We start from the raw sequence: 16,433 nt of genomic DNA on the forward strand, positions 1-16,433 counted from the left end.
CTTATGTCGTCTGAATGTGCTAAATGATGTTTTTGTCACATAAAATTGTAGATTCACACGATTGTTCGACAAGGAGTTCAAAAAATATTGGATCATAGATAGCAGCTCACATGATCAAATTGACAATAATGTTATATTCTTTTCGTAAAGCATTTTTAAGCAGTTTTTATTAGACATCTCATGTTTCGATTATTGAATACGGCAACCCTTAAATTCTTACTGAGCTTGAAAACAATACTATAACAATATTAAAAGCATCAAATTAAAAAAATGTTTGTACCCAAAAAAGGAATCTGTATATAAATTTATTCTTAAATTATAAAGTCAAACGATAAATCACACATAAATAAGTTTTATAACTATTATCTCGGTTCCATGGTTACCCAGAAGTCGGGTGGAGATATTATAAGCCCGCTCAAATTTTTCGACATATCTGGTGGAGCTTCTCCAGAGGATAGGACAATATTAAAGTTTTGACACAAAGTTGAAAATAAAAGAAATAGCATATTCCTTGCAAATGTTTCACCTGCACACAGTCGCTTGCCTTAGAATAAAAAATTAAAAATATTGTAAAAATAAGGTAAAAAATATAAGAATAACAATATTGTATATACCTGCCCCAAATGGAAGGGATACATCGGATTTCAAACACAATTTTCCGTCTTCTGTTAAAAACCTTTCTGGTCTAAAGTTCTCGGGATCGTTCCAAATTCTTTTATCACAGTGAAAAGCATACAGACTAGGAATTATGATGGTACCCTTAAGAAAAAGACGTATAAACACAAATTTAACAACAAAGAAATAATTCTATTACTTTTTTAATTTCGTATCCAAAGAATTCAGCATCTTCCATAGCTACATGCGGTATATCCGATGGAACTAAAGTTTCCATTCTTAATCCCTCTCGAATAGTCGCTTCGGTAAAATGAAGGTTCTTTCGATCATCGAGACATGGCAATCTTCCCGTTCCAACAAACTCATCAATTTCAGCTTGAACTTTCCTCAAAACATCAGGCTTTATTAGCAGCCATTGGAATATAAACGACATTTGAACACCGATTGCGGTAAAAGCGGGAATCGAAAAATCAACCATACTTAGAACGAATTGATCATCTACAAAAATGTCGATCCGTTTTTAGCAAAACGAGAAACAAAAACAAATTCAAAATTCAAACTTACACGAATAAGTTGTCTGATGATTTTCCTCTAATTTTTCCTTATTCATTTGTTGGACATACAAATCAACGAAATTTCTTTCCGAGCCTTCAGTATAACTCTGCATATATTTTCTTATGAAACTTTCAAAAAATTTGTACATAAAATTATTAGCCTCCGTAAGTTGTTGATATCCACTCATTAGAGGGAATAAATGACGAATCCACGGGATAATACTGAGCAATTTTCCATAATCATCGGCATTTCTTTGGAATTTCATTCCATTTTTACCAAGTTCTAATAGGCGGCTTTGTTCGGCACGTGGAATACGTTCGTTAAACATAACGTGCAGCAAGCAATTTGCTGTACAAGCAGCAAAAATCTGTGGACATAACATTTTTCCATTTTTGGAAATCTCCTTTTCATGCTCAAATTTTGGTCCGTTCTTTATCAAATCAACAAGATCATGAAGTTCTTCATTTATGATCAATTCTAATTCTTGAAAACGCCGACCAAATCCATAGTCACGCAGATGGCGGAGTATAAAACGGCGTTGTTCTTTCCAAATGGGGCCATCTTGGAAGAAAATACCTAAAAAATGTTTCATAAAATATTATTTTTTGGTTAGTAATTTTCAAAATATTAAATTAATATGTTTCATCGAGCAAGAGACAAACTCGCTGTTCACAAAATGTAAGTGACCGATTTTATATTCTTAAACCTTGTGGTAAAAGATATAAGATATAAAAGGCGGTCGGTCCTCATAACATTATCCATGATTTTACGCACTAGTATGACCGCACAATCGTCTTTCACTTTTTTTGCCAGTCTTAAGTGAAGACTAACGTATATATGTTTAGTGTTAGCATTTGAAGGAATTGATCAGCTTCACAAAACATGAGGGACTTGCAGGTAATGCAAGTTTATAATTTCTGATACAATATCAGGTGTTCTCATTTTTGTATTTGATTCAAATCTAAGTTTCTTTACTCTGGGATCTATCCCATTTCTTGCATAACTTTATTTAAGTCAAAGTTCCAAATTCGAAATGCATGCCTCCTGGGGCCCTACTCTGTAATGCGTTTCGAAAACGAATATTTTGTACTCTCTATTTCTAATGCGGATAAGAAATCTAGTACTTACGGAATGAAAAATCCGCATTTGGATTTTTCGTACCTGGCAATGCGTTTTCGAACGTCATTAGCGTTCGTAAACAAAAATATTATTTCTACGCCAAAAAAGGTGTATAGTGTATACCAAACCAAGGCAATTTGAAATTATAGTGGAATTCGTATGACTTGAAGAAAAGTGTACCTTGGCAAAAGACAAATTTCAACACAAAAATTGAAAAGACTATAATCAGCTTAAACTTTCTTAGCTCGAATTAAAAAAAAAATATGTACTATGTAGCAATTAATTTTTAATTTTTTCCTCGTCTTTGTGATTTGTTTAAAATTTTATTTGTATTTTTGCTATGACAGATCTCAAAAAATACTTCGAGACTCGTTAAATAGAAAAAGTACTAGATGATTGTTATAGATAAATAATACTTTTTTTTCAATGAGACTTAAAATTTCTTTTCTCTGCGACCCACACTGATAACCGTCTGTGCCCGTACGTCGATTTTGTTTAAAGTTTAATAAAATATCAATAACAACATTACGTGTAAGATACAAACATTTAAAGTCAATAGATTAAAATTTAAACAACATATTGTTACAAGCTTGAAAATTCATTTGTTACAAATTTGCCTAATATTTCCTTTTTTCGTAATGGTATCTAGTAAATTTGTAATTGCTTTTTTTGTAGGTTTTTAAACTAAAAAAAAAATTTCAAATATTTTTCTAAAACAAAATAACTTAAAATTAGCAAAATGCTTGCTTTAAAAGAGGTTCGATTTCAATATTTGTTTTATTCCCGAGATTTTTAATTAAAAACCAATTTTTACTAATTTCAATGTCACTATTTACTTCTGAGAACATTATCTTACCTAAACAAAACAAATTTGCAGAAAATGAAATAATTTTGATGTCAAGATATTCGATTCGTAAATTAGTTTTTAACATATGTAAGGATTTTTCTTAATATTTAAATTAATATAACCTGGGCCTTAAAAACCTATTTTGAGTTAGGAGGCCATATCAAATCTTTCTATAAATAAATAAATTAATATAAAAAAGTATTAGATATAAATTGTTGATAGGCAATGTCTTTAATTGCTGCTATTATATTCGAGTCAAAAACAATTGTTACCATTTTTTCGTAACCAATATTTTCTTATTTTTTATTTTTTAGTTAAATAAAGTCTTACTTCGAATTTTTTTTTACCAAATTTTATGCATAAAAATAGTTTGGATGTAATATCATTTTTTGTTCGCAAAATATTCAAAAATTGGACTGATTACAATAACTTGATATGAGAAGTTAAAGAATAGCTGACTCGAAAAGATGAGTGAAAACTTACAAAATCAGTTATTTAAGTGTTTTTTGTCATCTTTTTAGCATAGAGTTTATATCTTTAGCCGAACTACACAAATGTGGAATGCTGTAACAGGTTAAAATTCCACTGATTACAATATGAGAACATTCAAAACCAATGTGTATGCATCGGTATATCCTTTCCGTTAAGAACTGGGGCCTAGTGACTTACAACTCTCAACCATTCCTGTGTCCAAGTAATGATGTCAAGGATTACATTTTTAATCCGAATCCGAACGGCTAATTTGAGAAAACACTTTTCATTACAAGAATTACTCTTATAGCCCAGTCAAATTGTCATAAATAGTTACATATTGTTTGGGTAAGCTGTTGAAAAATCCAAGTTTTCAAATTCTCCCCACTACCGCGGGCTTCGCTAACTTGAAAAAACTGTTCAATTTTTGGACCTTTTCCTGTGTTTTCAAAATATCTTCTAAAGTATTCGTTTGAGAAAAACAAAGTCAGCTGCTTTTTTGAACAAGATTTAATACCTAAAATTCGAGATCAAAACGAAATTTCTAAATCTAATAGTGTCCGAGATAGAGCTCTTTGAATTTTGAGAATTTTTCTCAAAAATGTGAAAAGTACAGATTTTTAGTCGGTTTTTGCTTGATAGCAAGTAAATGGTAAGAGCTATAGCTAATTTTTCTAGAATATTAAACGGAATTTATTTATGTCCCGAATTGTTGTCAAAGTTTTCGATTTCCGTTCCTTATGGATCCTGAAGAATCAATGATTTTTTTACTGATTATTGTAAGAACTTATCTTGTCAGCAAGGTAGTCACGCTTGCTTCTATTAACAATACCGCCAAAATTGGGAACATCAGCATTGTTGTAAATTCTCTTATGCTTTTTCATAGGTTATGCATAGCAAAGCAGTCAGATTATGATTTAAAACCATTTTTAAAGTTCGAATTGTCACCCTTTCCTATGTCTTTATTCACAGAAAAGGGTATGCGTAAGAGGACAAGATTTTCGTTATACACACCATTCACACCTATTACAGATGATGAAATACCCCTGGGATCCCTTTATTTCGTCGTTGATGGTAGCCATTTACTACACAAAAGTTGTGTGACGACGAACTGCCTCTTTTGGAGCTATACCAAATCAAACAGCATATGAAAAAATCGAAACTACCTTAATTTATGTAACCATTTGGGTTTTATGGTGGCAATTTGACTGGACTATAGAGGATTTGTCAATTACTCGCAAGAGCGATTTTCTGCTTAGAAAATAGGATATCAGACATTTGATTTGAATTTCAATACCATTAGATTTTAAAAAAAAATCTAAAACTCAAAATCTCTTTTAATACAGTTTCTTATTTATGTATAAATGTATATCTTTTAAAATATCTGATTTCTTAAATATTTATAAAACTTACAAAAATATTACTCATACGGCCAAGAAGAGTTTAATGTCTTTCTATTGAATACTGCATGACAAAAGCCTTTTTAATTCCCATACCAACCGAACAACAGACAAAAAACTTTATTATTTGTATTGCCTTTAAAAAAATAAGAATCAGAAGCAGTGTTAATATTTAAACCATTGCATTATCTTTTCCTAAATCATTCAATTCAATTGTAAACCACAAAAGAGATTTACGAGTTCATTGGTAGACATGATGTGTAATGTAGACAAGACGATATTTTTCTTAGTCTAAGTTCACAATAAATATCAAGTGTACTTTAATCATTACCAGTATCAAAGTTATAATAAGAAAATTTAAAGACAAAACTTTTGAAAACAATGATAATAATAAATAATTCTCATTGTCTGCACATGAAAGCGATTAAAATCATCAAAAAATCTGGGTCATCGATATTATGCGTATTTTTTTTTCAGAATCTATAAAAAAAAACAATAAACTTTAGAAATTGCGTTTAAATTAAAAAAGCTCATAACTTTGGCAATTATTGAATGATTTCTACAGTGGAAAAAACGCAAAAATTAATGAAGATATATATTCTTACTTTGTGTGAGTTTTTTACAAAAATTACTTCGACAAATTTTTTAGGACTGTTTTAATACAAATTTCGGATATTTTGTGTAAACTTTCTTAACCAATTACTTACTGAACACTACTTTATACAAGGATTTAACTTTTCTGAGCTCGAATCTATCCTTATATTTTTTTTAGCACATCAGATTCCAGAAAAAAAAGAGGCTGGGATGCGACCCACACTGATAACTTCCCATCCTGTCTGTAGATTTGTCTTGCTTAAAAGCTTGTAGGTTTTCGTGTTGGGTTAAAAAAGTGGTCAGTTGCATTATTCTTAAAACGTTTAAAAATTACCAACAATATTTTTCATATCAAGAAATAGTTTAGTTTGAAAATCTAGTTTATTTAAATCGTTTTTAGTCGGAAAAAAAATGTTTACCAATTTTAGTAGCTTTTCTTAAATTTTTATAAATTACATACATACAATTAATTTGAGAGATATCAAGAACCGGACATCAATTTTTACCAAATGTTAGTACTATTTCTTGTAGATTTTTTTTTTTAAACTGACTGTTGGATTAAAAAAATAAAAACTACTGAATATCGAAACAATATTTTCTGTGGAATAAAAAAAGTTTGAAGACAATATTTTTAATTTTTGAAAAGCTATTTGAGTCGAAAGTAAATTTATACCAAGTTTTAGTATTGTTTTTTTTTAGCTTTTTATTTTTTCGAAGAAAACTGTCGATTAGATTTATCTCAATATTTGAATAAATGTTGACAACAATATTTTTTAAATGATAAATGCAGTTTAAAGCCAATATCTCAAAGTTTCGAAAAGATATTGGAGACAAAAATCAAATTTTACCAAGTTTTATTAATTTGTTTGTTCAGGTTTTTATTTTTTGTAAAAAAAACTGTCAATTTGAATATTCACAAAATTTTACTGAATGTTGACAACAATATTTTTTAAAAGATAAAAGTATGCTCAAGCCAATATCTTATAGTTTGAAAAGATATTTTGTTTTCAACATTAGGACAAATTTTGAGACAAATCGAATTGATAGTTTTTTTTACAAAAAAAAAATAAAAAACAAAATAATATATAAAAGTTGGTAAATATTGATTTTCGACTCAAATATCTCTTCCAAATTTTTAAATATTGGCTTCAAACTAATTTTTTCTTATAAGAAATATTGTTTTTAACATTTAATAAAATTTTTAAAAAATTCGAATTGACAGTTTTTTCATAAAAAATAAAACTCTAAAAAAAAAACAATAATAAAACTTGGTAAAAATTTACTTTCGGCTCAAATAGCTTTTCAAATATTAAAAATATTGGCTTCAAACTTATTTTATTTCCCAGAAAATATTGTTTTCGATATTAAGTAATTTTGATTTAAAATTCCAACAGTCCGTTTTTTCATAACAAATAAAATCTACAAAAAATAGTACGCAAATTTGGTAAAAATTGATACGAGTACATATAGACAAACTTTTAAGCAAGACAAATCGACAGACGGGATGGGAAGTTATCAGTGTGGGTCGCATCCCAGCCTCTTTTTATTTATAAAAAGAACTGTCAATTCGTTTTTTCTCAAAATGTTACCAGATGTTAACAACGTTATTTTTCGTTAAACAAAATTGTTTTAGAGATAAAATCATTTTGTTTTCGTTAAATTTTCGAGGTGACAAGTATTTTTTTTAAGTTTTTTTGATTTATAAAAAAAACCTTAGTTGGATTTTTTTTTTCAAAAAATATGGGAAGTTAAAAAACAATGTGACTGCTTAGCTCTAAAAGAATTTTGCAGAGTTGCTTAAAATACCAAATACCCGGGGTATTGTTTAAAAAAAAATACACCCAAAAGGCGTAGATGTTTGGTACAGATTTAACTAAAAGGATTATCTGATCATAATTCTTCGAAAATGTAGCTTGAAACACGTGTAATATTGTGCTTTTAAAGTTTTGATAAATACAACTACGAACTACAATTTAAAATTGAGAGAATACTTTTTAAAATTCGAAAAAAAACTTTTACGTACAACTTAGGCTTTTTTAGGCTACCTTAATTCATGAAGTAGCTTTTTTCAATAAAATTCGTGATCTTTATCCCTTTTCTTTAATATTCAGTTGAAATTTATATAGTAATTTATAATATTTAAATTGGGTAAAAATTATTACAAACTTGAGTTTTCCATATTTCAAATATTGTACGTTATTGGCAAGTTGTTTTCAGAAACAGTTCTTAGTTGTTTGAAAGCACAAATCATTTAATGTTGATTTGGAAAAATGTATTATAATTGGAAAAGCCATAGTTGTTGAAATTTGTTCTTGAACAGCTGACTGTTGTCGATATTCAAAGCAAAATTTATGTATAAAATTAAAAAACACTACTTCAAAGGGAAAGAAACTACTACTATCCAAAAATATGCTTCCGTTCACAACAACAATATTTAACAACAACATCCCTTAATAGGTATCAACAAAGTTGAATTCTTCGAGTGCATTTAATTTCAAATTCTTTTGTTTCTCTAGATACTAATTATTTATACTTCATTATCGGTCTTCGAGGCAAACTCGTATATTTTAATTCACTTGGGTATTTTATTTCTTAAAAAACTAAAAAAAAAATGTTTCCAAAAATTCACCTTTTCTATTAAGTCCTGGATCTCTCATACGAGCAATAAACAAGTCCGGCCTTCCATCGTAGACACTATTGTTGAGTATTTCTCGTACACCTTCAGCATCATGGACAACATAAATTAAATATTCACCAACGTATAAACTTATTATATCCGATTTATAAAATTTGCTTAACCAAAGTGCCCCCTTATGAAGCCACTTGCCACCAGCCATCATTAAAAATAAATATGACCCGAAAATAGGTATCCGGGGAGGACCTTAAAAAATAAAACAAGATTTTAATAGAGTTTTTGAAAATCAAGCTCACACTTAAAATTATTACCGGGAGGACATTTTTCAGGTCTTTTAAATGAATATCGATACGAAATATACAAAATTATGGACACTACAGCAGTTACAAGAAATGATGTTATCCCGATCATTGCAACGCAAGGGATCTTATTTGACTGATTCTTTCAAAAATGAGAATCGAGAATATTGACTTAAGCAAATAAAAATCATTTTATCAGTACAAAGAAAAGATTGATAATAAATATATAATAAATTTATTAGTATTAATTTTATTATCAATTATTATTTAATTACAGTCAAAGAAGAATTGTGAATAAAATATTTTAATCTTCTATGGCGGTTTTCAACAAAGTGCAGATAGCCTAAATTATGTTAATCATTTAGCAATCTATATATCATCTATAAATTTTGTTCCTACCTTAAAAACAGTGGAATATTTAGTAATTCGAACATTAGGATGAAGATTAATGTATTTTTTGGACAATACACTTCGTGTCACATGATTTGAATCAAGCTTTTTTCGTTTTTTCTTTGACGATATTTTTCAAACTTTAATTTATTTTGGAAAAACCTAAATATTGAATGAATGAGGTATGTATTAAATTTATATTGCAAATACAATTTTTGGATTAAGTTAATAAATACAAGTTTTATGACAGTTTTTCCGAAGGAGGCCTATAGAGCACAGATCTTTGTTGTGTCACAAGAACAGGGACAAGATCTAAATTTATCTATTATCGTGTTTTAAATCATTTAAAAGGATACTATGAGTTTGGTACGAGTTTTAATTTTAAAGAACTAAGTATGGGTAGAGTTAAGTGTCTAATCAAGGAGGAAATAGGGAAAATTCAGGTTTACCGTGATCTCGGCAAAACCATACGTTTTATAGGCAGCAAAATTAGAAGAAGTTCAAACGTTGTACACAATTGAATGAAATTATTTTGAGAGATATTAAGAACCGAACATCAATTTTTACCAAATTTGGGTACTATTTTTTGTATTTTTATGAAAAAATGGACTGTTGGATTCTTATAAACGAATAACTGAATGTCGAAAACAATATTTTCTGTGAGATAAAATAAGTATAAAGCCAATTTTTTTAATTTTTGACAAGATATTTGAGGCATAAATCAATTTTTACCAACTTTTATTAAACCTTTTTTTTAAACTGTCAATTCGATTTTTATCAAAAATTTACTTAATGTTGACAACAATAATTTTTTAAAAGATAAAATTATTTTAAAGCCAATATTTCAAAGTTTTGAAAAGATATTAATTTTTTTTAAAGTTTTTAATTTTGTTGTAAAAAAAACTGTCTATTCAATTTTTCTCAGAATTTTACTGAATGTTGAAAACAGGGTTTCTTATAAGTTAATATTAGTTGAAAGCAATAATTTCAAATTTTTGAAAAGTCGTTTGCGTCGAAAATCAATTTTTAACAACTTTTTTTATAGATTTTTAATAAAAAAAAAAAACTGATTTATAAAAAAATATTGATTGGATTTTTTCCAAAAATATATTTGTTTGGAGTAGCGTTTTAATATATAATATAAAATTTAATTCAAGTCTCTAGCATTATCGGTTCGTGAGATATTTAGGGTTAACTCAAATGTTCGCCTTTTTTTTAAGCTGCTATGGTAAAAATACCACCTACTCAATTTGTTTGAGAGTCCTTTAGGGACCTCGAAACGTCGAGAAATGTCAAAATGTTCAATTCGACAAATTGGACAAATTACAATAACTTCCTACGGGAAGTTAAAAAAAATCGTTTCTGGAACGAGCTCTGACGCAGTTTTCTGAATTATTTGGTGGATAACGATACATTTTTCACCAATACATACCGCACGGACAACAAAAGCATGAATTCAGGACAAAATGTGAACCTATTACCATGACCCCCATATTCTCCTTACCTGAACATCATGGAAAAAGTGTAGGGATGGCTTTTAAGAAAAGTTTACAAGGGAGAACGATAATACCAAAAAACCGAAGAGATTTGTAAAGCCATAGAACTGTCATGGGCCCAAATTTTGCTCAATTAACTGACAGCACTCTACTTGAAGGAATTCAGAAATCAGGAGGCAGCACACATTACTAAACAATTATATTAATCCATTCAATAAAACCAGTATTTACCTAAACAGTAACCTTCTTCTGAAAAACATTCATTCCACAACGAAAAAAGCTTGTCCCTATTCATGTGACAGGGAGTGTATGTACTACCAAGAACTTAATTAATTTTGTATCGCATTTTATTTCGACTTATCCTTAACTCTCAACAAATCCTGCCAAAACAATCCTCAGCGCCAAATATTCGTGTTTGATATTCAATTAATTTTGACGAAACTCTTTTATAAAAAAACTATCATTCCAAATTAGAAAGTGCTCAGGGCTTATAAGAGCAAAGTTAATTGATTCTGTCGGAATTTTAATTTGGAAGTAAATATCTAATTCTCCTGGACTATAATTCCCGCAAAATGGAATCATCAATCTGTCAATGTTATTGAACTGGGTTTTTGCGTTCCAACTTATGTGGAGTGGTGGACCTTGTTCTATATGAATTTAAAAAAAATATTGCAGACAAATTTTTTTTGTGGATTTTTTCAGAGCAATGATTTCAAAATTTCATCCCGAAAGGCTTAAGTTAACATCTCCTACAATTGTTTCTACAATATGTTGATAATTATAAGCTTCCTCTTCCACAAAATGTTCTATAGGAAATTGTATTCCGTTGAACTCAAAGCAATGAACTTTTTTAATATTTTATTTTTTTTTACATACATATGTATGTATTTCCGTATTTCCTAATTTGTTGGTGTCATGTTCAAAACATTACCGAAAAGATAAGGTATTATCTGCAATTGAACTTGGTACACGCGATGATGACAAAACAAGAAAGTGACCAGTGTTTACCAGAATAAGTCGACAAGATTAGGAATGTTTAAAAAGAGGCTGGTTGTGACCTATTTATTAATATTGATATTGTCTTGGCAAGTAGTTTTTATTTACTTTAAGAAAAGCCTAAACAAATATCTTATCAGCAAAAGACTACGTCAAAATTGTAAACATATAAAACATTACAAAAAAACATCAATATTTGTCATAAGTTGTTGATGGCTTTTAGATTTACTACTAGGCCAGCTTGAAAAAGAAGAACTACAGAAGAGGCAATCAATTACGACAAACAGTACTTAAACAGAATTAGAAATTCTGACCTTTGAATTATGTAGTTCATTAGTCAAGACATTTTAGTGACACCCACTCGATAGTTCTATGCATCAGAAACGCATTTCTGTTGCATTTTTTGGATCAGAATTAAACTCAAGGGGTTCAGGTTAAAATTGTTATCGAATGAACATAATTTTGTACATGTAATAAAAAAAATTAAAGAACATTTTTTTCAAAATTTAACTTTTGATGTAGTTCTACCTTTTAAGGTTTCTGTGCAAAAGCCCGTGAGGAAATTTTGATAGATTTTGAACGCTATAGGTAAACGACAGAAATTTTGTATACTGTTTTTCTATTGTGCGGGCACTCAAGGGGTTATGAACACCATTATAATGATTAGTTGTAAATGTCTGTTTATTGTAATGAATGGGAAATATTGAGACTGATAAAGCATTCCACATTCATGTAGTACGGTTAAAGTAAGAATACCTTTACTTAGGAGAAGGTACCTACGTCGAAAATTGCGATCAAGAATAAACTGATGAGCATTCCTAAAAAAACAAAAATTATCGGTGAATTATTTGAGGGGAGTGATGCAACTAACTATTTTGCTAGAGCATTGTTAATGAAAATAGCTATAAAACAAGTTAGGTATAAGGCCTTGCAGTGGAGTAGAAAATGTCTCAGTAAGAGAACGATCGCTTATCATTTTCAGAGTCCCAAGTACGTTATTAGGACACCAGTCCAATTATGAGAACTATACTCGAGGACGAATAAAAACTTTCGCTTTTGCGACAGTAGACATCATTGAGTTTTTGAAGCATTACGTTCTATACCGATTTTAATTCCTTATTAGAAAATTATGTCAAGATCAAAATTGAAAGAGCCTATCACACCCTGCCGTTTGTAGTCAACATTTGATGCAAAAGGATGAGAATCTAAAAACGAATTTGAAAAGCTAAGGGTACTGTCATTAGCGAAATAGTTTAGGTGTCAGAACTTTCAGAAAAAAAGCAATTTATGTAATAAGAGTGTCGGAGACAAAACGGAAATATTGGACAAATGGCAGCTACGACCTCAAGAGAACAACTCCATCCGATGGTCCAAATTTTCGAACACGAATTTAATTGAAGTTCTATGCCTTTAATGTGCCGAATTATCTCAACCCTTAGCTCTTTAATCATAGCTGGCTTATCGCCGTTTACCTTTTCTTTCAAATAACTGCAAAGAAAGAAGCTCAACGGTGTGAAATCACACGATCTAAGCGGCCAATTAACATCGTCAATTTATAGCGCAAAAGAGCCATTGTTTAGTTACCTTCGTGGCAAGTGACATCGTTCTGTTAAAACTACATACTGTCCACATGCATATCTTTCAATTCAAATCATAAAAAGTTCGTTATCATCTCACGATACCGAATATCGTTTACAGTAATTACCTAATTGGTCTAATTTAGGAAAAACCGAACCGATGGCGCCACCAGCCAATAAACCCCACCAAATAGAATCTCTTTATGGGTGCATTGGTTTTTCGACAATCATTCTTGGATTATCATTCGACCAATTGTGGTCATTCTGCTTATTGAAGTGAGGATGTGCCCCATCACTGGAGATGATTTTCTTTGAAAGTTGATCATCGACTGTATCCATTTCATGCTTTTAGATCCAAAAACTTACATCTTTTATTTTGTTTGGGTTCAATAGATTTGGATATTCTAACTCTACAAAGAATTAAGAATGTCTAAGCTGGAATCCACGTCACTATAGAGGAAAGTGACCAATTAAAGTTCCTAAAGTAGTCGTTGAGACACTCCCAGTTGGCTCTCTAATATTGCTAAATGGTTCTTGTAACTTTTTTCTCTAACTTATATGACACAATGGGAGTATTATCGCCTCTAGGCACATCAGATCGCATATTTATTATGATTAGAAATAATATAAGTCTAGAATATTGGCAGACTGACCAGCAACTACAGGAATCCGTGTTGGTTCATCAACTCGTTTCAACAACGCCATAGCGAGAGAACTTCCTTAGAGTGACATAGCCCCACCAAACAACAGAAACCTGACAAATAAAGAAATTGACCGACATTTACAACAAATGGACGAAACAATAAAACGGACTATGTAACGGATTATACCAAAAAACGAGACCCAATGGAGACCTACAGAAAAGCGACTGAGCACTACGTAGACACAAGAGTGGCTTAGACAGGACTCAAAAACTTAGACAGACGACTTACAGACCCACACGACTTGGAGGTTAGAACACTGAAGTCGTCAATAAAAAATATAAATCTGTTGATTAAGGAGAACTACAGGTTACCAATAAGCAAGTACTGGGACCGCAAGATCCGGTCAGTTAATTCCAGTGACCCTAGTATGTTCCTAAAATCAACAAGATATTTAGGAAAAAGAACGATAATGGCCTTACTTGTCTGAAACTCCAGAGAACTGAAGAGAACAGAGACATACTCATGACAGCGCAAATAGATCCAGAAGAAGGCATCTTTGACGATGACTTTTATATAATTGAAGATCCGAAGGAAAAAGTGGAGGCGATGGGAGCTGCTTTCCAGCAAGGGCACAATATGAATGTTAGCATTTGCCCCAACCACGACCTGGAAAGCAGAGCCCTACTTAATCCCTTTTACCTTCGAAATGATATGAAACAATGGCTATCTGAGAACCGCGGTTTCATGCGGTTCGTTAACAATTCCTTGGCAAATACCATAATCGCCAAGCAAACGGGACCAACTCCCTTGTTAGTGACGAAGGTCGAGCTTCAGCTCGTCTTCAACTGAATAAAAAACAAAAGGTCAGCAGGTGTCGATATGATATGCTTAACGGTAGAAAGTTTGTTGTCAAAAGTGGAAATGTAACTTCTACCAAAACATTCCAAATTAACAATGGCCTTCAACAGGGAGCGGTGAATTCGCCGATTCTCTTCAGCATTTACACCAGCGATCTGATAGGTAGTGTTACAAAGGCAATTGCGTACGCCGACGATCTAATTGCGTCCAGAGCCGCCCGAAAGGTTGAGGTTATTAGAATTCTCTTGCAGCGTGATTTCGACAAGATTCAGCGATATTGCGACGACTGGAAACTGAAAATAAATGCCTAGAAGTCGGAGACAATTCTGTTCCTCAAGATGGTCATCGTTGATCTTCATGGGCAGCCATTAGCGAGAAAAAGTGTATTGAAGTACCTCGGTATCTGGTTAGATCAGTATTCGACAGACATATAAATGCTGCTCTTACCAGGGCCAAAGGAGCCTTCGCTCTGACGAAACGGCTGTTTACAGCAGTCGGCTTGACCCCAGAGTGAAGGTAATTTGCTACATGGCCCTCATACGGCCAATGATCGTTTATGGTTGTCCTGTGTGGCTCAACGTTGCCCCTTCCCAGATGGATAAGTTTCGGTTGTTCGAGCGGCAGTGTTTACGACGCTGTACCGGCTTATATCGAACAGCCGAATCGTCTTACGTGCATTACTATTCCCAACGAATTACTATACAACGGGGCTCGAATCAATAGAATTGACAATTTCGTGATAATTTAAGTTTCGGGTCATTCTATCCGAACGACGCTTGAGCGGCTTCATTCCACCAGAGGCATTCCTCTTTTTAGATAGATGCTGTCTGATACAGAATAGATTGGCAGTTCCGCTAATCTACCACGTCCGACGACGAACCGTGGATAGGCGACTACTGTACGATCGGGACGTCATTCATGGCACAAGGCAAAGCAGAGCTTCTTTGGTTTAGTAGGGCTGTGTCTGAACGGACCGAATTGATAGGTTTAAGCAGAAGAACCAGTTTTGGTAGCTTCAATTTGCACTTGATAGTGGGTAGCTGGGATAGGTCTTTAAGCCTTGGCGAACTTATAGACTTGTTTTATAGTTTTAGGGTTCAGTTTTATGACTGATAGTCATGGCAACAAAAAATTAAAAAAATATAAATATAAAAAAAACATGAAATAAGGAGAAAAAGGAAAACAAAAAATGTTAAATAGTTAGATTTGCTGCTGTGGTTGTTCTAGTTTTAAGTAGTTTATAGGTAGAATAGGAAGTTTAAGTTAGTTTTAAGTTATTTATAAAGGACCTTATTTTAAGTAATTAAAAAAAAATGATATTAAAATCTTTTTTTTTATTTTATAAATATATATAATGGAATTGTAGTAAAATAGATTTTAGGGCCGAAAGGTATTATTGTTTAACTAAAAATGTCCGTATGCTACCAGTAAGTTAGTTTTCAAGTTAAGGTTAATTAGGCTAGTTTTATGAATGTTTGTCTAGCTTTAAGATAGTTTTAAGAATGAATTAATACAAACATTAATTTTAAAAAATCACTGGACTGTAATACAAGGTTTCTTGGGTTCAGCCCCTGCCTGTGCCATTTAATTGACAAATCCCCCAAGGGTAATTCGTGTCATGAAAAGGGCTTTCTCAAATTAGTCGTTCGGATTCTGCTTAAAACTGTAGGTCCCCTCCATTCCTGACAACAGTACTCGCACATAGGAATGGTTGCGAGTTGTATGTCACAAGGCCCTAGTTCTCAACGGACTGTTTCGCCACCTAAATTGTTTATTTATTTGTCCATATTTGCAAGTAGTTCAAAATTAACAACTCGTGACAACAGTAAAATTTTGGATTGGTGGTAATTTCGAAATCAGTCATTTGGTTCATATTCTAAAAAGATACTATAAAAATCGATACCAAATTGCAATTTATTTGTGAAAGTTTTACTTAT

General features: G+C 31.4%; 1 protein-coding gene across 1 annotated transcript; it reads right to left on the minus strand.

Moving 5' to 3' along the window:
* Positions 1 to 262: 262 nt before the first annotated feature.
* On the minus strand, positions 263 to 8,691 carry LOC129939660 (probable cytochrome P450 304a1). The gene is made up of 6 exons (XM_056047761.1): positions 8,548 to 8,691; positions 8,231 to 8,482; positions 1,180 to 1,746; positions 815 to 1,113; positions 615 to 759; positions 263 to 544 (listed from the first exon to the last, which is right to left on the minus strand). The coding sequence occupies exons 1-6, from the start codon at positions 8,645 to 8,647 to the stop codon at positions 363 to 365; spliced, it is 1,545 nt and encodes a 514-aa protein (XP_055903736.1). The 5' UTR covers positions 8,648 to 8,691; the 3' UTR covers positions 263 to 362.
* Positions 8,692 to 16,433: the final 7,742 nt, after the last annotated feature.

This window comes from Eupeodes corollae, chromosome 1, assembly GCF_945859685.1.
Source record: "Eupeodes corollae chromosome 1, idEupCoro1.1, whole genome shotgun sequence".
NCBI classification, from domain to species: Eukaryota; Metazoa; Arthropoda; class Insecta; order Diptera; family Syrphidae; genus Eupeodes; species Eupeodes corollae.